Below are 21,736 nucleotides of genomic sequence, written 5' to 3'. Positions count from 1 at the left end.
AAAAAAAATCAACAAGCACTATAATGTTTTTAAGTGTTATTGATGATTCAATACTACAAAATATTTCTCCGTCAATCACAAAACCAATTTAACTGTCAGCCGCGCAGGGCCAGATGTCAAAAACATGTGTTAAAAGGCCCTAATATGCCATGATGTACTTGATTAACAACTAACTTGCAGAAATTCCAACAATGTGTTCTTGTTTTAGTCTTATTTGCATTGGCAAGCATTCCTTGTGCACTCATCTGGCTCTGCACAGGTTTAATCTATTTGTGCTTTATCACAGGGTGGGAACTAAATTACAGCGGCCTCCAGCTCCACTATCTGGCTTTCTCCACTGCTTATTTGCTATGTGGCTACAGCAAGGCTTGGCGAGACCAGCTTTAGAAATACAGTGGGTTCCGTCTCTTGAGCTTCTGTGTGTCAATCCTAGAACCAAGTCATATTCAATCTTAACTCACGGAGAGGCATTATTCTTTGCACTCTGTTAATAGTTGAATAAGTTCCTGGAAATTAAAAGGAATAACATACTCCCTAGGATGCCATAATCCAGGGGAAATGGTGAATACTGCCTGATAGATTCTTTTCATCAGCCAAAAGACAGCGAATAATTAAATGTACTTAAAAATCCATGAGTTTTTATTAATCATTTTGTTTCACAGCATGCCTTGTTACAGAGGGATCTGTGCAATTAAATGTGGATAAAAATGGGACTTGTGAGCAAAACTCCACTTAAAGGAGATTGTGATGTTGCCAAAAGCACAAAGATCTTTGAGTTTTAGTCTTATTCTATCACCTGTGAGCTAGGTGGCCTTGGTATAGTCCAGAGGAGGCAGCAAAGTCTAAACCAACGACCAGCTTAGACAGGGTGGAAACGGCTTCCAGGAGCAGTGGGTTGAGAAGTTAGCATGTGCCATGATTAATTAGCGATGTCTTCCTAGGCCCAGAAATGGGGCATGATGCTGTACATGTCAATATTTTTATTTCTGGGCAAGTCATTTCACCTCATTGAACCCATTTCCCATCTTAAAATGGAAGAGCATAGACTTAGTGTTTCTCAAAATGTAGCCTTCCGACCACTTGGATCAGAACCCTTCAGTATGTTTACAAATCAGAGGTTCCTGGGCTCCACAGCAGAGCAGCTGAATCAGAATCTCTAGGAAATAGGACCCAGGAAACTGTATTTTAAGAAACCTCCTAGATGATAAGATTATTTGGATACACACAAAGGTTTGATGCGTACTGGAATACTCAAAGTAAATCTTCTATTCTTTGTCCTAAGATAGAGAACCTTGCCAGTTCCTACTCAATGGTTTTATCTGTACTTTTCAAATACACTAGGCATTCTGATTTTGGCACCTTTAAAAAATTCCCTCCACATCCATTGCTCTATGTTTGCTTTTATTCTTCATTGCTATGAAAAGTTAAAAAACAGATGCAAACAGAATTTGGAAATAAATAGCTCACAAAGCCAGTATGCAGAGCTCTTTTGTTTGACTTGAGCATCATAATTTTTAAAAATCTGAACTTGAATGTTTTGAAATAGACCAGGGACCTGCAGCTTACCATAGTCACCAGTAGTCCCTACTACACTTCAGCAAAGCCACATTCCTCATTTTTGTTCCCTCCCTGGCCCTTCTAATCATCTAAGTTCTCAACTCCTTATCTATGGTCCAATTCAGATGCCATGAGCCTGAGATTGCAGATCGGCAAACTTAATAATTCATTGTCAAGGGAGTTCCAGGACAGCATGAAACTTAGAGGTCAGCTAATAAAAATGTGTATTTTGAAGATGAGGTACTGAGACCCTGAGAGAAGAGGCTTGCCCAGGTGATGTAACTATCAAGCAGTGAAGACAGTCCAAGGGAGCCAGGCTCCCACAGACCTCAGATTCCTTCCCAGACACCCCCTCAGTCTCAAAGGAAGTACTTAAATAAAGGGAGTAGTTTCAGATTTGGGAATTACTTTGGGATTTAAGCTAGAATAAATCAAATCTTAATAAGGTCCAGAAAAAAATAGTAAAATCCTGCCAAGAATTCATGACATGAAAAATTATATGGTATATGTTTACTTCTGTGATTTTTAAGAAAGAAATCAAGAGGTAGAAATGGGATGATATCATACAACCCAAAATATGCTAATGAACACATAAGCATTAATAGTTTTTGAACAAACATCCCCTCATTCCAATTTTACAAATAAAACTACTACAGAGAGCTCTGGAAATAAATTATTAAAAGATGAAAAGAGAGTATCTTTCCCCCAAAAGTCATCTTATTAAATATTCTTGTAAGTTTTCAAGTAAAACCTTATAATTCTTATACTTCAATCCTGAAGTTATAATCTTTCAATGTTTTAAATTATTACAGGATTTATAAGTTTATTAACCAGCAACTGTTTCTCCTCCATGGATTTTTTGAGCAAAATTAATTTGGAAATGCATACTAAATATGATGTCAAATAAGGTAACTCAATGTCAAACTCTACATTTTTTTCTTACAAAAGCCTCATTTTAGTTGTTTGCTATATTTTATTTACATTCTGGGATAGGTGTGCATGACGTGTAGGCTTGTTACATAGGTAAATGTGTGTAATGGTGGTTTGCTGCACCTATCAACCCATAACCTAGCTATTAAGCCCAGCATGCATTAGCTATTTTTCCTAACACTCTCTCTCCCTCCCACCCCTCCCAACAGGCCCCAGTGTGTGTTGTTCCCTTTCCTGTGTCCATGTGTTCGCATTGTTCAGCTCCTACTTATAAGTGAGAACAGGCAGTGTTTGGTTTTCTGTTCCTGCATTAGTTTGCTGAGTTTAATGGCTTCCAGCTCCATCCATGTCCCTGCAAATAACATGATCTCATGGCTGCATAATATTCCATGGTATATATGTACCACATTTTCTTTATTCAGTCTATCATTGATGGACATTTGGGTTTGTTCCATGTTTTTGCTATTGTGAATAGTACTGCAATGAACATAACACACACATGTATCTTTATAATAGAATGATTTATATTCCTTTGGGTATATACCCAGTAATGTTCTTTATTGTTCTAGGTCTTTGAGGAATTGCCACATTGTCTTCTGCAATGGTTGAACTAATTTAGATTCCCACCAACAGCGTAAAAGCATTCCTTTTTCTCCCCAGCCTCGCCAGCATCTGTTGTTTCTTGACTTTTTAATAATTGCTATTATGACTGGTGTGAGATGGTGTCTCACTGTGGTTTTGATTTTCATTTCTCTAATGATCAGTGATGTTGAGCTCTTTTTCACATGTTTGTTGGCTGCATAAATATCTTCTTTTGAGAAGTTTCTGTTCATGTCTTTTGACCACTTTTTAATGGGGTTGTTTGTTTCCGGTAAACTTGTTTAAGTTCTTTGCAGATTCTGGATATTAGACCTTTGTCAGATGGATAGATTGCAAAAATTTTTCTCCCATTCTGTAGGTTATCTGTTCACTCCGATGATAGTTTCTTTTGCTGTGCAAAAGCTCTTGAGTCTAATTAGATCCTAGTTGTCAATTTTTGCTTTTGTTGCAATTGCTTTTGACATTTTCATCATGAAATATTTGCCTATACCTATGTCCTGAATGGTATTGCCTAGATTTTCTTCTAGAGTTTTTATAGTTCTGGGTTTTACATTTAGGACCATGAAGACTAGCTCTAGACTCATGGGTCTTTTTGTAGCTTCATTTTTTTTTCTTTTATTTTTTAAATAACTTTTTAATTTAACTCCAAAAATATGCTTACCCATCTTTTTGTAGCTTTCAGGCTTTTATCACAGAGCCTTGGTTCTCAGACTACAGTTTACATCATGATGACCTGGGGAACTTGCTAAAGTGCAGATTCCCAGGCCCTATGAGGTTCTGATTTGGTAGGTAGAGATGGGGCCTAATAATAGAGACTTTCAACAGAGACTTCCTGGTAATTCTGTAGTAACAGAAGAGAAGCCTTCTTTAGGATACACTGGCTTAGGAAACCCATGGGCATTTAATCTAATTCCCCCATTCATCATATGGGAAATTTGAGGCCCTGAGAGAGAAAATTACTTGACAGGCTCACTCAGTTAATTAATGGCTCCCCAGTTAATTAGTGGCATAGGTGGGACTGGCCCCTAGGTCTCCTTCCAATTACTTCAATACCCCAGAGTTTATAGGCTGTGATAATAGGGAATATAGGAGATAATCTACTACTCTAGTAGGGCATCCCAGAGGAAAACCCCCACAACATCCTATGCATGTATGGACAAATCCTGCAAAGTGCTGCAGAATCAAAAAGGATGAGAAAGACAAAGAAAAAGAACATAATAAAATCTACTCCTACACTTTAAAAGTTAACATTTCTTTTCTTGGTTTCAAGCTAAATTTGAGAATAATGCCAATAACATGGGCCTAAAAACTGTGCCAGCACAGTCCATGTTCAACCAACAAACAAGCTGTCCCTCCTGAGGATTCCTAGAGAACTGTACCTGCACTGGCTCTTACATTCAGGAAGTGTTGGAGGAGAGGAGAGAGCATATGCAAACTCAACTCCAGGGTCTGATACCTGCGATAGGTGCCCAGAGAATGAATGAACTCATTTAGCCAGAATGAAATGGATGAGAAATCATTTTAAAAGTAAGTAAACATCAGAATGAGCTATTTGCCTAAAGGATTTTATTCATTCATTCTTTTATTCAAATTAATCCCTTTAAATGTAAGTCAGAAGGAAACCCTCAGGATGGCATCCCATCCCCTTCAAAGTAAAAGCCAATTTTTAAAAATCTTGTCTCACAAGGGCCTATGAAATCTGCTGCCCTTCCTCTCCCCCATACCCTTGTACTTGCTCTTCCCTCTGCCAGGACATTCTCCCTCCACAAGGACTCCTGGCTCACCACTCACTTTCAAGTGTTTCCTTAAATGTCACCTTCTCAGCAAGCTCCTACCTGGCCATTCTACTCCAGCACTCCCTGTACCCCTCCCTGCCTTCTTTTCTTTTATAGAAAATATTACCCTCTGAAATCCTAGGTATGTCACTTATTTATTATCTGTCTCCCCATCACCTCCACTACAGTCTAAACTCTGTTAGAGCCAGGATTTTCACCTATTTTCTTCTCTGCTGCATCCCAGGGCTCAAAAGAGGACTTGTCACATGGTGGCAGCTCACGCAACCAGTATCCACTACTGAGTGAGCATCCCCGATGCAGGTTATGCTGGGCACAGGGAATGGAAAGATAACACACACATAGGATATGTTTCTTGGGTTTGGAGTCTAGCAGAGAAGAGAAATTAAAAACAGATAAATGGATAATTAAGAATGTGACATGAGCTCTGGGGAGTTTATGGTGTTCTTGAGACATAACGGGGATACCTAGGAGGTGTCCCTAAGGAAATGATCAAATAATAATAATAATAGTGATAACATTACATCTCCTATTCTAAACACATTCCATATTTTCCTGCATTTTCTCCTCAACATAATCCACTGAGGTTGCTATTATTACCCCCTTTTACAAATGAAGAAACTGAGAGGTTAAGTAATTTGTCCACAGTAGAAAGTATCAGACCTAGGATTTGATCCCAGGCAGTCTAGCTCCAAAGTCCACATTCTTGACTACTGCACAATACAACTTCTCATGAAGCTGACCTCTCAGAAGAGGAGGAATTAAATTTGCAGAGAGTGAGGAATATCCTCAGCTGGGGAATAGCATCTACAAAGAGTCTGAGGCAGGAAGGAGTACGGTACACTTGAAAATCTGGAAGCCCCACATAAGTAGGGCACAGAGAACCTGGAAAAAGAGAGATGGGGGATGAGGCTGGAAATGAAAGAAAGAATGAGGGAGGGAGCAGGCACACAGTGTGGGGGCTTGCCAGATCAGATGGGAGACGGGACCCTGGGGGCCAGGTAGAGGACTTCAATTTATGTCACCATAAGAGCAACGGCAAGCTAGTGAAGGTTTTTAAGGACAGCCAAGGGTGATGTAATCAGATTTGCATTTCAGAAAATGCCCTTGGCTGTAGTGTGCCAAGTCCACTGAAGAGGGCTTGTGTGGGGAGAACAAGGACCAGCTGGGACTAAAGGTAGTGTTAGCAAAAGAAGAAAAGCAGGCACATTTAAATGCATTTGGATTAACTTTCCCCAACTCTGTTTCTCCACATCCTGATTCCCCAGTTTTTGAGTGCATGCTCACCTTCTCTGACAGAGCTTCCTCTAGCGTAGCCAGTGCAGTATCTGTATTACTGGAATCTGTCTGCAAGGACTTCACTCTGTCTTTCAGGTTGGTCAGTTGCTTGTCTTTATCCCTAAGTTGTTCTTGCAAGTTTTCAATCTAAAAATAAAAATCAGTATTTTAGTGCTTATTTGATTACATATCCTGGGCCAAAATTCCTGAAGTGGATCTATCAATAAAAAAAGAAGAAAAAAAAATACCTGAAATGATAGAAATTGTCAGTATTATGAGGTTATGCTTTGAGGTTAGACTCAAGGCCATTTTGATGACATCTTCATTTCTCCATATAGTTCAACTCTCTGTATTTAATGGTGATACAGAGGAGCAGAGCATCTCCCTCCATACAAAGGTAAGCCCTTCTGACACATATGTAAGCACTATTATTTCTTTGTGTTTCTATCCCTTTTACCAGCCTTTTAGGTCTCAGGTCAATAGGCTTGAACTTGGTACACTGAACCAGGGAAATATTATGCAAGATGAATTCATTGATTAAACAGACATTTCCTGGGGAGCCCATTCTGCACCAAGCACCATATCAGTATATGGCAGATCCCATGTAGCCATTCACTCACTCCTTTATTTCAGTATTAAAGTTTGTGATATGCCAAATGTTGTCAAGTGGCTGTTTCAAAGTAACCACATGAAAAGCCAAGTAGGTTATCACCAGCAGACTGTTAATGGGAAGAACTTGTGATATAAGTCAAATGCAACAAGTACTAAACACTCCATTTGGCAACTAAGTCATGTGCTGGCAACCAACCAGCCACTTTTATCCACTATCTGCAGCCTGAAATAAACACACCAAATAGTCGATTATAATGCCTGTCCAGGAGCAGCAGCAAGGACTTTCTCCTGGGCATTGAGGACATTATCATTCATGTTTTTATTCTCTGCTTTCAAACCATGTATTTCTTATCTAAGGATTTAAAAAAGCCCCACTATACAAACAATTTATTCGTATTAAGGGTTTTAAAATGACAAGGAAAAAAAGCAGTACAACTCTAAGATAAGTCCATTCAAAATATTTGCATTCTGCACCCAACTTTCTCAGGAAATCATTCCAAAAGCATGTTTCACAATGTACACTCAAACAAATTTTTTGATTACTTGATTCCCTTAGCATGTATCTGGAATGGTAATCCAAATAATAATAGTAATCCCAGTAGTAATGAGGAGGAGGAGATGATTACAACGACAACAGAGGTGGCAGCAGTAGCAGCCTCAAAAATAGCTCTGGATGCAAAGACAATGGCTCTGCTGACCTTCAATCTGGAGGACATGGCCTTAGCTAATTTTTTCAACCACTACAATGGAAACCCGTAAGCTTTGTGGCCTAACAAAGATGGAATTTTTCCTTCTTTCCTTCCTTCCTTCCAGCCTCCTTCCATCCTTCGTTCCATCTTTCCTTCATTCATTTTTTTTTTAATTCTGCCTTGAGATAGACAACTTAGAAACTCAGGTTATAGGTCAAATAATTATTCTTTTTCTTTATCAAAATGTAATGTGTTCCCATCCAGCTGCCACTATGAAAATTCATTGCCACTCCGTGGAAAACACAGCAATTCAGAAGGCATAATCATCTCCAGTCAAAACAAAGGCTTCCTCCCTTCCAGACAAATGTTCACACAAAAGTACGCATGAGTAAGAATATGGATGGTTATATGTTAGAATGATACTGGTTATGTGGAAGAAGCCAGCAGCTGAGAGGACTGACTCTTGGAGAGACTTATGTTATTACTTTGAATACACCCATGGATACATTTGTGTACACATATGTACGCAAATCGTTAGCAGTTCTGAGCAAACTAATTAGATCCACTGGCCCACCCTGGGAGACAGTGCCCCAGGCATAAGAGGAGGACATTAGCCTTGGGGCAGTAGTAGGCAGCAATTTCAAAGGACTTTGGGCATGAGAAATAGAGACCAAAGGAAAAGTGGCTGTGCACTTACGTCACAATCCCTGGGGCCTCCTCATATAACCAAAAAGACTAGGGAGACTGAGGGTCAGGGTCCTACTGGAATGCAGGTAGGGGTTACGAGCTGGAGAAATAGGGATGGTGGAAACTGAGGGTCAGGGTCCTACTGGCATGCGGGTAGGGGTTACAAGCTGGAGAAATAGGGATGGTGGAGACCAGAGACATGCGGGTGGCATATCTGTTTATCTCACATCTAAGAACCCAGCAAAAGAGCCAATGATACTGCAGGCATGACTGACTAACAGAGCTGGAATTAAAGATGCATTTATTGAGCTAGGGATGCACCAATTTAGGAAATGCTGCACAAAGATCACCAAGAATGACTCTTAGGAGAAAAAAATAAGGTACAGAACAGTGTGTAGCATATAATCTCTTGCATAAAATTTGAAACATCTATAAATAGATAAATATATCTGGAAAAAATCACAAGAAATTTTAACTTTTGTGGGGGTAAGGTCTGGGAGGCAGAAGGAAGAGGGAGTTTCTGGTTTTCATCTTTGTACATTTGTGTAGATTTCTGCTTGAATTTTCTAACCATGTGGGTTTTATTATTTGTAAATGTCAATCAGGGTTATCCAGCGGGTAAAACTGTGGGCCATTTTTGGTTTGTATTTTTATATAAAATAATAAATATTGTGCACATGAGTATATAATAATTTAATAAATAACACAAATGCCTACTTAATACTAAATTGTCCAAGTTGCCAGCAGTTACTGATTGTTGAGATATTTATTTATTTATTTAATGGGATCTAAATATTTTCCTTTTATTTTAGGTTTGGGGGTACATGTGAAGGTTTGTTATATAAATAAACACGTATCAAGGGGGTTTGTTGTACATAACATTACATCGCCCAGGCATTAAGCCCAGTACCCAATAGTTATCTTTTCTGCTCCTCTCCCTCCTCCCACTCTCCATCATCAAGTGGACCCCAGTGTCTGTTGTTTCCTTCTTTGTGTTCATAAGTTCTTATCATTTAGCTCCCGCTTATGAGTGAGAACATGTGGTATTTGGTTTTCTGTTTCTGTGTGAGTTTGATAAGGATAATAGCCTCCAGCTCCATCCATGTTCCTGCACAAGACATGATCTCATTTTTTTTTTATGGCTGCATAATATTTCATGGCATATATGTACCACATTTTCTTTATCCAGTCTGTCATTAATGGGCATTTAGGCTGATTCCAAGCTTTTGCTATTGTGAACAGTGCTGCAATGAACATTCACATACATGTGTCTTTATGGTAGAATGCTTTATATTCCCCTGGGTGTATACCCAGTAATGAGATATTGGTATAGTTAAACCATGGCCTATTATGCAAGTATTTAAAATCCTGTTTGCATAGCATTGCTAACTAAATGAAAATAGTAGAATCTTTAAAAAGCAGAATGTAAAAGAGTATGGCATTAATTTTGTAAAAAGAAAAATTATTGCATAGAACAAAAATATATATAAGGAATCTACTAAAATGTTTTATTTGGCAATGGGGTGACTAATGATTTTATTTCTCCTCTTCATGCTTTTCTGTATCTGCCAGTGTGTTTTCATTGAGTGTAAACAGAATAAAAAGATATTTTAAAACCAACTACAAAATATCAGAGTGGTTAAGTGAGTTTCGAACAATAAGTTTTTGCTTTTTAAAAGGACTCTGCAGGAGAAAATATTCCTTTCATACTCCAAAGATGACTGAATTCTTAAAATTAAAACTTAAAAGACTGGAGAGAATATAAAATTCTGTATCTTTTAAAAAAGTACTGCACATTTTTCTCGTGTTCACAAATTGTTATGACATTTATATGAAAAATGTTGAGAACCTTTTTCTTCAAAGGGTGAGGTTGTGCATGGTTCAAATAGCAGGAATTGGAAAATAAGCAAATTGAAAACAAGGGTTAGGATGGGAAGCTTTGGGGGTGGAAAGTGAAGGGGTTTTTTGAGAAATTTCATACTGCAGAAATGGACACCACCTTAGCAACACAGACAACAAAGTATGAGATGGCCCTGAGCACAAGAGAGCGAGAGAGAAACCCTGTCCTTGCCTTTGACCTGAGCTGCCTTCTGGTCATGGCTGGGAAGATTCAGAAGGAGCCACTACTGCTGAAGCAATAGCTGCACCTTCTGGGGCAGAACCCTGGAAAGGAGATAAGAGAGTAGGAGAGCTCAGACCCTGGAGGTCACTTGACAACCCTAATCCTAAGGCCTTTAGCTGACTTCTGAAGCTCTGCCCAAGAATTAATGGGGTCCTTAACTCTGGGCTTGCCAAGCCTGAGATGGGCCAATGTTCAGCAGGGGATCTTTGTTGTGAATTTCACACAAGTGTAGTCCTCAGCACAAAAGGGGCCTCTGACTAACAGCCACAGTCTCCTTGACTCCACATTTGCTCCTCCTTCCATTTGGTCTCCATGCTGCAGCCAAGGGTAAGCTTCCCAATACGCAGATCTAACTGTATGACTTCCTTCCTTAGAACCCTTCAATGTCTCCCCATTGCCCCGCAGATAAAGCCCAAACTCCCTGATATCATACATGATGCCCTCCAAGGGATGGTCCGTGTGATCTTCTACCATCCCTCAGTTCAAGTCCTGGCCCTGACAAATCACTAGTGCTATTCCCTAGCACGAGGATCTCCTTATATCTTCCCTATCTTTGTGTATCTATTTCTTCTTCCTGGAGCCCTCTTTGCACTCCAACTTTTCATCTACTCAAGCTCTACTCAAACCTTTAGATATCAGCACACTCATTGCCTCCTTCAGGACTCCTTCTCTAATGCCCCCCAACCCAGGTTAAGTCCCCTAATATGCATATTTCATATAGTATTAAAATTGCTTCCTTACTTATCTATTTCCGCAACTTGGCTGTGAGCTCAGTGAAGACAAGAGCTCTGTTCTACTCACTGTTGTATCTCCGGCTGCAGCACCCAATTGTTGACAACACCAATGAAAGAAAGAAGGAAGGAAGGAATCCTAAAGAAAGTGGCTTGTGTAAAAGGAAGAGGCCAGAGCAGGTGATGGCTGAGTCCCTTCAGCTCTGGGATTCTACAAAGAAGTAATAAAAAGTGATGGAGAAAGTCTATACATAGCTTAAAACAGGACCTAAAACATACTTAGTCATTGTTATAGTTTCAAATATTACCCAAATGTATCTTTCTGGTTGTTTTCATTATAAAATTCCAAAATCCATTCACTAATAAAATTTATCTTCTAAGACTTGTCTCTGGATTTTGTGTTATCCACACCTAGAGTATCAGTTAATATTATTAGCTAAAGCAACAGAAACAGCTCAGTCTGATTTAAGCAGAAAAATGGGGAAATTCACAAAACTGCCAGAAAAGCTAGAAAACCAAGGTCAGGGAAAGTAGAATTATGCCCAAAGTTTTGATGCAAGTGGTCTAGTGCAAACATCGTTGCTCCAACTGCTGAAAACCAGACATTGAGGCTTACGGTACAGTGAGCTCTGTCCCACTTGTTCTATCTTTGGCCGCAGCACCCAACTGTGTTGGCAATACTGCATATTAACTTACTGAATAAATGAAAGAAGTGAGAAAGGAAGGAACCCTAACAAGAGTGGCTTCAACTGACCCCTGGACACCACCACTAGCCCTGCGGTCATGCTGCCCCATGACCTTGACTTTGCAGTCCCTGCAGCAGAGAGAGGGTCCTTCACTATCCCAACATTCCAAAGACACTGGGGCAGGTACATCTAATGAGGAAAGCCAAGATAAGGCATACAGCCCAACTGCAAGGGAGGCTTAGAAACCAAGTGTTGGCAATTTCATCTTCCATAGTGAGATGTTCTTCATAAAATCAGAACAAAGCTCAGAGTCTGGATGGCCAAAAAATAAGACCCACATCCACAGCACCTAGGGAGAGCTCTGGTGTTAGCTCCCGAGCCAGCAAACCGCACCATCCTAGAACAATTGCTCTGGACTTTCTTTCTCTCAAGTTCCTACAGGCCTACAAGGTTAAGGTTTGACTCAGACACTTCTCCAGTTTGGCTAAGTTCCCTCTTGAACCTGGCATCCTCTTTCAAGCTCATTCAGGTTGTTGGTATTATTCAGCTCCTTGCTGGCTGCTGGCCAAGGCTACTGTCAGCTTCCGGAGGTTACAGAAAGGCCCTTGCCACATGGTACTTCCGTCCCTCTTTAAAACCAGCAACCAAGCATTTCTCACGTATAAAATCACCCTCCTGCTTGGAACATCTCTGACTTCCCTGTCTCTGACCTCTAGCCCTAGATTTACTGTGCTCATGTGATTAGGTAGGGCCAACACAGATAATCTCCCTTTTGATCAACTTAAGGTCAATAGACTAGTGACCTTAATTACATCTGCAAATTCTCTTTTGCATAAAATGTAACCTAAGCATAGACATAACACCAATAGGCACATAATATGGGAACCATCCTAGAATTCTGCTTATACCCATATTTTTTCTTTGAAATAAAAACATGTTGGTCTTTTAGATCTCTTAAACAGAGGATTCTGTGAGTGGAATTTATTCAAAATGGAGGAATTCTCCACTCTAATAGGATGTATAACATTTTAATATAGTCAAAAAATAGAATAAAAATTTGAAAACGAACTTTCAGCTTATAAAAAAGTTAGTATTGTATGCAGCAGACCTCCTTCCTCCATTTCTTTTTTCTTTTTTTTTTTTTTGAGATGGAGTCTCACTCTGTTGCCCAGGCTGGAGTGCAGTGGCATGATCTCAGCTCACTGCAACCTCCGCCTCCCAGGATCAAGCCATTCTCCTGCTTCAGCCTCCCAAGTAACTGGGACTACAGGCATGCACCACCATGCCCAGTGAATTTTTGTATTTTTAGTAGAGACGGGGTTTCACCATACTGGCCAGGCTGGTCTCAAACTCCTGACTTCAAGCGATCTGCCTGCCTCGGCCTCCCAAAGTGCTGGGATTACAGGCATGAGCCACTGCAACTGGCCACCTTCCTCCATTTCTTGGACCTATCTCCATTCTTAAGCAGCATAGGTTCCCTGCATTAGGGTCTATTCAGGAAACCTGTTTAATGAGATGACTATTTAGAAGGCAACATATAGCTGTCTCCAGTCAAAAAGCAGCCTCACAACTTTCAGCTAGTATAACAATGTCATGATGATGATGAGGAGGAGGATGAGAATGATGAAGATGACAGCCATTATTTATTAAGTGATTCCTACAAGCCAGGCACTGTACTAAAATGTTTTTGACATTTTATTTTGAGATAATTGACATTTGCATGCAGTTATAAGAAATAATACAAAGAGAACCCTTTTACTCTACCTAGTTTCTGCTCATGGTAACATCTAGAATAATTATAGTAAAATACTATAACCAGGGAATTGACATTGATACAACCCAATGACCTTATTCATATATCATGAGTTTTTATATGCACTCATGTGCATTTGTGTGTTTGCGTGTATCTGTATTTAGTTCTATGCAACGGTACCACAAGTGTAGATTTATGTGACCACCATCAAAGTCAAGATACAGAACAAGACCCACACCACAAAAATCTCTTGCATTGCTCTTTTATAGCTGCACACAAATCCCTCCTGCCTCTGTCCCATCCTTAACCCCTGGTAACCATTAATCTCTTCTACATTTCTTTAATTTGGTCATTTCACAAACGTTAGATAAATAGTCACACAGTATGTAACCTATGGGATTGGCTTTTTTCACTCAGCATAATTCTCTGAAGATCCATCAAAGTTGTTATAGTTATCAATAACTTCTTCCTTTTTATGCTAAGTAGGTATTCCATGGCATGGCTATCCCAGCTTGCTTAAGCACTTACTTGCTGAAGGACATTTCAGTGTCTTTAGTTTGAGCTGTTACAAATAAACTACTATGAACATTCAAGTATGGGTTTTCTTTTTTCAGTGACATAAGTTTTCACTTTTCTGGGATAAATGTTACCAGAGTGCAACTGCTGGGTTAAATGGAAGTTGTAATTTCTATTATACATAAGACACTACTGCACTGTTTTCCAGAGTGGCTTTACCATTTTACATTCCCATCAACAGTGTGTGAATGTGAATGATCTGGCCTCTCTACATCCCCACAGACTTTTGGTGTTGTCAGCATTTTTTAGTTTGACAATTCTTTTAGGTGTGTAGTGATATATCAATGTTGTTTTACTTTGCATTTCCCTAACGGCTAATGATTTTTAACATATTTTCATGTGCTTATTTGCCATCTATAAGTCTCCTTCGGTAAAATGTCCTCAAGTCTTTTGCCCATTTCCTAACGTTTTTGTCTTACTATTCACTGTTGTGACTTCTTTATATACTCTAGGTATTAGTCCTTTGTCAGATACACGGTTTGCAATTATTTCCTCCAAGTCTTGTCTTTTCATTTTCTTAACAGGTCTTTCACAGAACAGAAGATCCAATTTATTAGTCTTTCCCTTTATGGATCTTTTTTTTTTTTTTTTTGAGACGGAGTCTCACTCTGTCACACAGGCTAGAGTGCAGTGGCACGATCTTGGCTCACTGCCAGCTCTGCCTCCCTGGTTCACGCCACTTTCCCGCCTCAGCGTCCCGAGTAGCTGGGACCACAGGCTCCCGTCACCACGCCCGGCTAATTTTTTGTATTTTTAGTAGAGATGGGGTTTCACCGTGTTAGCCAGGATGGTCTTGATCTCCTGACCTCATGATCCTCCCACCTCGGCCTCCCAAAGTGCTGGGATTACAGGCATGAGCCACTGCGCCCAGTCTGGATCATACTTCTGATGTCACTTTCAAGGTTTGTTGCCTAGTCTTAAATCATGAAGATTTTCTCCTATACTTTTTCTAACAAATTTATACTTTGGACTTAAATTTATATATTTAAGTCCATTATCTACTTTTTGTAATTTTTTGCATAAGGTATGAAATTTAGGTCAATGTTCAATGTGTTGCCTGTAGGTATCCAACCGATCCGGCATCATTTGTTTAAAAGGCTATCCTTCTTCCACTGGAATGCTTCTGCACTTTTGTAAAAAAAATCACTCAGGCTTATTTGTGTGGCTATATTTCTGGGTCCTATTCTGTCCCATTAATCTATATCTCTACCCTTCAACAATATCACACTGTCTTGATTACAGTAACTATATAGTAAGGTTTAATATTAGTAGAGTGAATCTTTTAACCTTATTCTTTTTTCCCCAAGATTGTTTTAGTTATTTGGGGGGTTAGGCCTTTTCATAAGAAATTTATAAAAAGTTTGTCTATATCATCAAAAACTTTTGGTGGGATTGTGATAGGAATCTCATTAAATCTATATAGCGCTATTTGAACAGAATTGACATCTTTACTATGTTGAGTACTCCAATTCATTAATACAATACATATCTCAATTTGTTTAGGTCTTCTTTAGTTGTGCTCATTAACATTTTATAAGTTTCTTTTACACAGATTCTTTTATACAGATATTCTTTCATTTTATACAGATCCTGCATGTTTTCCTAAGTTTGCACCTACATATTTTATTTTCTTTGGATAATTGTAAACAGTCTTATGTTTTTAATTTTATCAATAGCTTCCACATATTCTGTTGTTAGTATATAGATATGTAATTAAACTGTGTGTGTTGGTCATGCATCCTGAGACCTTACTGAAGTCACTTACTAGTTCTGGGAGTGAGGTGGGTTGTTTTGTTTCATTTTTTATCGCTTTTTAAAGATTCCTTCGGATTTTCTGTGTGGACAACAATGTCATCTGCAAAAAAGGATGGCACTTTTTTCTTTCCTTTTTGCAGTGGCTAGGGCTTTGGAGTACTATGTTGCACAGCAATAGTGAGAATAGACATCTTTGTTTTTATCCTGAATTTACAGGGAATACATTCAGTCTTAATGGTGAAAAACAGATGTTCGCTATAGGTTTTTTGAAAATGTGCTTTATCAAACTGAGGTAGCTCTCCTCTGCTCCTAACTTACTAAGAGTTTTTTTTATGAATGGGTATTGAATTGTGTAAAGTGCCTTCTCCGTGTTAGTTAACATGTTTTTTTCATCTTTATCCTGTTTATACAGTGGATTATAATAATTGGTTTTGGTGTGCTAAATCAGCCTTGCACACCAGGAATAAATTTCACTTGGTCATGGCATATTATTCTTTTTATACACTTTTGAATTTGATTTATGTAATATTTTGTTGGAGATTTTTATATCCAAATTCATGAGAGACAGTAATCTATAGGGTTGTTGAGGGTTTTTTTGGCTTTATTCTTTTTGTTTTTTAATTTGATACTGTCTTTTTCAGGTTTGGGAATCAAAGAGTTACTGCCATCAAAAATTAGTAGGAAAGTATTCCCTCTCATCTCCTATCTGGGAAAAATTGAGTAAAATTAGGATTAATTTTTTAACATTTTGGTAAAATTCTCCAGTGAAGCCATCAGGGCTTAGAAATTTCTTTTTCAGGAGCTTTTTAATGACGCCTTCAATGTGTTTCATGGTTTTAAGACTATTCGGTTATCTATTTCATGTTGGTTACATTTGGATACTTTGTGGTTTTTTAGAAATTGGTCCATTTCTATTAAACTGTCATATTTATGAGCATAAAGTTATCTATAGTATTCTTCTATTAGATTTTTAATAGCCACAGGAACTGTAATGAGAGCTTCTGTTTCATTTCTGACATTGGTGATATACATCTTCTTTCTTTTATTTTTCTCAGGGTTTCTGCAGATTTATCAATTTTATTTATGTTTTCAAAGAAGGAGTTTTCAATGTTATTGATTTTCTCTGTTGTTTCTATATTTTTGATTTGATTAATTTTTGCTCCATTTTTATTATTTCCTTCCCTCTACTTAGTTTCAGTTTATTTTGTTCTTCTGGGTTATTGAGGTAGGAACTTGGAGTATTCAAGAGCTTTCTTCTTTTTTCATATAAGCATCTAATGCTTACATTTTCTTCTCAGCACTGCTCTAGCTGCATCCCACACATTTTGATATTTTGTGTTTTTCTTTTCATTCAGCTTTATATATGTTTTTCCTTTGAAACTTCATCTCTCAACTATGGGTTACTTAGCAGTGTGATGTATAATTTTCAAGTGTTTATAGATTCCCTTGTCTTTCTGTTATCGATTTCTAGTTTTATTACATTACGGTCATAGAACATACCTTACATAAATCCAGTTTGTTCAAATTTGGTGAGGTGTGTTTTGCAATGGAGGATATGGTTTATCTTGGTGAATATTATATATGTACTTGCAAATAATGCATTTCAGCAGCTGTTAGGGATATTCTATAAATAGCAATTAGTTGATAGAATTGATAGGTTCTTTCCATATTTTTCTACTTTTCTACATTTAGTTTCCTATATTTAGTTTCTTTATTTAGTTCAATTGCTGATAGTGGTATGTTGAAGTCCCAAACTATAATTGTGAATTCGTTTATTTTACCTTTCAACTCTAATTGTTTTTCTTTCACATATTTTGAAGCTCTGTTGCATATACATTTAGGATTGCTATATCTTCTTGGTGAATTACTTTGTTTTATTATGATATAATGTAATGTCACTGATTGTCCATAGTAATTTTTTCTGCTCCGAAGTCTACTTTATCTGATATTAATATAGCCATTCTTGCATTTTAAAAATTAATGTTAGAACAAAGAGTGATGTCAGTAAGACGGCAGAATAGGAATTCCCAGTGCTAATCCTCTGACAGAAACATCAATTTGAACAACTGTCTATGCATGAATAACCTTCATGGATGCGAATTAATCTATGGGTAAGTAATTATACTCCCTGAATGGAGCACAAATATAAGAAAAGACTCAGTGAAGAGAGTAAGAAGAACAGTTTCACATTATTCAATCAGCCCTTCCTGAATCCCAGGCAGTGCAGCATGGGGAGAGGGATACATGGCGAAAAGAGAGTAAAATGAGCACCTGACTTTGCCATGGATCCTAGCACCAGGCCTCCTCCAGTGAATCCTGGCTCCAGGCTGGCCCCTGAGAAGTCAGATTCCAGGCCCACTCTATCACCGGACCAGCCCCTGTGGGCACAGCATTAACAATTCCCAGTGAGGATCAGCACTAGGCTGGCCTCCGAATACTCAACACCAGGCACATACCCATAGACCCAGGCACCAGACCTGCCCCAGCCCAGGTCAGCCCCGATGAGCACAGCCTTCAGGATGTCCCCCATGGATACAAGCTTTTGGTCTGCACCCATAGACCCAGACAACAGGCTCATCCCTGTGGATCCCAACGCAAGCTGGTCCCCATGGATATAAGATCCAGTCCCACCCTAAATAACCCAGGTTCTAGGTTGCTACCATGGACTCAGTACTGGACCTTCCCATGTAGATGCTGCTCCAGGCCTATCTCCTCCGCATACCCATGGCTGGCCCCATGCAACCAGGTACTAGGCCAGCCAGACCAAGGACTCTAGCAGCAAAGCTGCCCAGACTCCATCTCATGGCCCCTCTAAAATCTCTGGACAGGCTAACAGGTGAAGGCCTTTCCCTGCTGAAGCCAGTCTGTAAAGACTAGAAAAGGAGTCTATTTCTTCAAATGTGCAGACAAAAATTCAAGGCCACAAAGATCAAGAATAATCAGGGAAACTTGATACCACCCAATGAACAAAATTAAGCATGAGTAACCAACTGTAAAGAAATGACTATCTGTAAACTGACTGGTAAACAATTCAAAGCAATCATCTTTAAAAACCTCAGTAAGCTACAAGAAAACACAGACAACTAAAGAAAATCAAGACAATAACACAAAAATGAAGAAATACATAAAAACAAGAAAAAACAAAAAACATCCTGTAGCTAAAGAACATAGCTAAACTTGAAAAATTCCACTGGGAGCTTTGGTATCGTTTGATTTGTTTGACCCCTCCAAATCTCACGTTGAAATTTGATCCTCAATCTTGGAGGTGGGGCCTAATGGGAGGTGTTTCAGTCATGGGAGTGGATTCCTCCTGAATGCCTTGGTGCCATCCTTGTAGTAATGAGTGAGTTCTCACTCTATCAGTTCCAATGAGAGTCTGCCACCTCCCTCTTCTCCCTCTTGTCTCCTTTTTTGCCGTGTGATCCCTGTACATACCAGCTCCTATTTGCCTTCCACAAAAAGTGGAAGCAGCCTGAAGCCCTCACCGTGCTGATGCCAGCATCATGCTTCTTGTACAGCCTACAAAACCATAAGCCAAATAAACTTCTTTCCTTTATAAATTCCCGAACCTTAGGCATTCTGTGATAGCAACACAAATGAACTATGACAAACTTCAATAGCAGATTTAATCAGGCAAAAGAAAGAATCCACAAACTCAAAGAAAGATCACTGGAAACAAATAATGACAGAAAACTACCCAAATCTGGAGAGGGAAATGAGTATTCAGATCCACGAAGCCAAAAGAATCCCAAATAGATATAAAAAGATCTTCACTGAGACACAATATGATCAAATTCTCAAAAGTCAAAAACAAAGATAATTTTAAAAGCATTAAGAGAAGAGTGATACGTCATATAAAATGGAATTTCCTTAAGACTATCAGATTTTACAACAGGAACCTTGCAGCCCCAACCAGGCACTGTGGCGTGGCACATTACTATACTATCAGCTAGCTACTTGGGAAGTGAGGCTGTAGGATCACTTGAGCCCAGGAATTCAACTCCAACCTGAGAAACATAGTGAGACCCTGTCTGTTTAAAAAGTAATAATCATAAAGAAAGAAAAAAAAAAGTAAAAAGAAAGGCTAGGCAGAGTAGCTCATGCCTGTAATCCCGGCACTTTGGGAGGCCAATACAAGAGCATCATGTCAGCCCAGGGGTTCAAGACCATCCTGGGCAACAGAGTGAGACACCATCTCTACAAAAAAGAAAAAGAGAAAAATTAGCAGGGTGTGGTGGTGCATGCCTGTAGTCCCAATTAACAAATTATTGTAGCTATAGTTATTTTTAATACTTTTGTAGAGTGAAAAGTGATTTATACTCCACTATTACAGTTTTAGAGTACCAAATACGTGATCAAAGTCTTATCTTTACAGTGAATCTTATACTTTCACATATTTTCATGTTTTGGTTAGCATCCTTTCATTTCAACTTGAAGAATTCCCAGTAGCATTGCTTGTAAGGCATGTCTAGTGGTGATGAGCTTCTTTCATTTTAACTTAAAGAACTACCACTAGCATTTCTTGTAAGGCATGTCTAGTGGTGATGAACTTCCATAGATTTTATTTGTCTAGGAAAGTTTTATCTCTCCTTAATTTCTGAAGGACAGCTTTGCCAAGTGTAGTATTCTTGGTTTGCAGGTTTCTTTTTTCTTTCAGAAATTTGAATCATATAATCACTCTACTCTCTCAGCCTACAAGATTTCTTTTTTTTTCTTTTTTCTTTTTAAAGACAGGGTCTTGCTCTGCCACCCAGGCTGGAATGCAGTGGCATGATCATGATTCACTGTAGTCTTGACCTCTTAGGCTCAAGTGTCCTTCCCACCTCAGCTTCCACCTACAGACTAGCAGTAGTAAGTCCTTACCTATAAATAATTCAGATAATCAGGATAATTTAATCCATTAACTTTAAATGTAAATAAATTACACAATCAAAAGACACAGAATGTCTAAATTGATTTTAAAAACAAGATTCAACTATATGCTGATTATAGAAGACTCACTTTAGCTTAAAGGACACATATAGGATGAAAATGAATGAACAGAAAAAGATATTCTATGCAAATTGGAAGTAAAAAAGAATAGGGGTGGCTATTACTCATATCAGACAAAACAGACTTTAAGTCAAACGCTGTCATAAGAGACAAGGTCATTACATAATAACAAATTTCATCAAGAAGGTAAAATAACCATACACACACACATACACACACACACACACACACACACCCATCATCAGAACACTTAAATATATTAAGGAAATATAACCAAAACTGAAGGAAGAAACAGACAGCAATACAATAATAGTAGGGGACTTCAGTACTCATTTTTAACAATGAATAGGTCATCTAGACAGGAAAACAATCAAGAAACAGTAGATTTGAATAAAAGTGGGCCTAACAGACATATACAAAACATTCCATTCAAAAGAAGTAGAATACACACACTTCATAAGTGCACATGAAACATTCTCTAGGATAGATTATATCTTGGGCCACCAAACAATGTTGAATATTTAAGAAGACTGAAATCATATCGAGTATCTTTTCCAACCACAATAGTATGAAATTAGAAATCAATAATTGAGGAAAATTGGAAAAATTCACAAATATGTGGAAGTTAAACAACACACTCCTGAACAACCAATTGGTCAAGAAGGAAATCAAAAGGGAAATTTAAAAATATATTGAAACAAATAAAAACGGAAACATAGCATACAAAAATGTAGGGGACGCAGCAAAAGCAGTTTTAAAAGGTAAGTTTATAACAAGAAACACCTATATTAAGGAAAAAGAAAGATACCAAATAAACAACTTAACCTCATACCTCAAGTAACTAAAAAAGTAAGAATGAACACACCCCAAAGTTAGCAGAAGCAAGGAAATAACAGAGAGCAAAGCAGAGACAAATAAAATTAAGTTTAGAAAAACAACAGAAAGAACAAAAAAACTCAGAGTTTTTTTTTTTTT

General features: G+C 38.4%; 1 protein-coding gene across 1 annotated transcript in view; it reads right to left on the bottom strand.

The window, feature by feature from the left end:
• Nucleotides 1–21,736, bottom strand: part of ERC2 (ELKS/RAB6-interacting/CAST family member 2) — a 988,837-nt gene that overhangs the window by 510,938 nt on the left and 456,163 nt on the right. Inside the window, exon 8 of the mRNA XM_011998421.1 lies at nucleotides 6,168–6,305. Within this exon, the coding sequence (XP_011853811.1) occupies nucleotides 6,168–6,305 (138 nt within the window). The remainder of the gene's footprint in view (nucleotides 1–6,167; nucleotides 6,306–21,736) is intronic.

Source organism: Mandrillus leucophaeus, unplaced genomic scaffold (assembly GCF_000951045.1).
Source record: "Mandrillus leucophaeus isolate KB7577 unplaced genomic scaffold, Mleu.le_1.0 Scaffold57, whole genome shotgun sequence".
Classification (NCBI taxonomy): domain Eukaryota; kingdom Metazoa; phylum Chordata; class Mammalia; order Primates; family Cercopithecidae; genus Mandrillus; species Mandrillus leucophaeus.
This window is presented reverse-complemented; position numbering and strand designations above follow the sequence as displayed.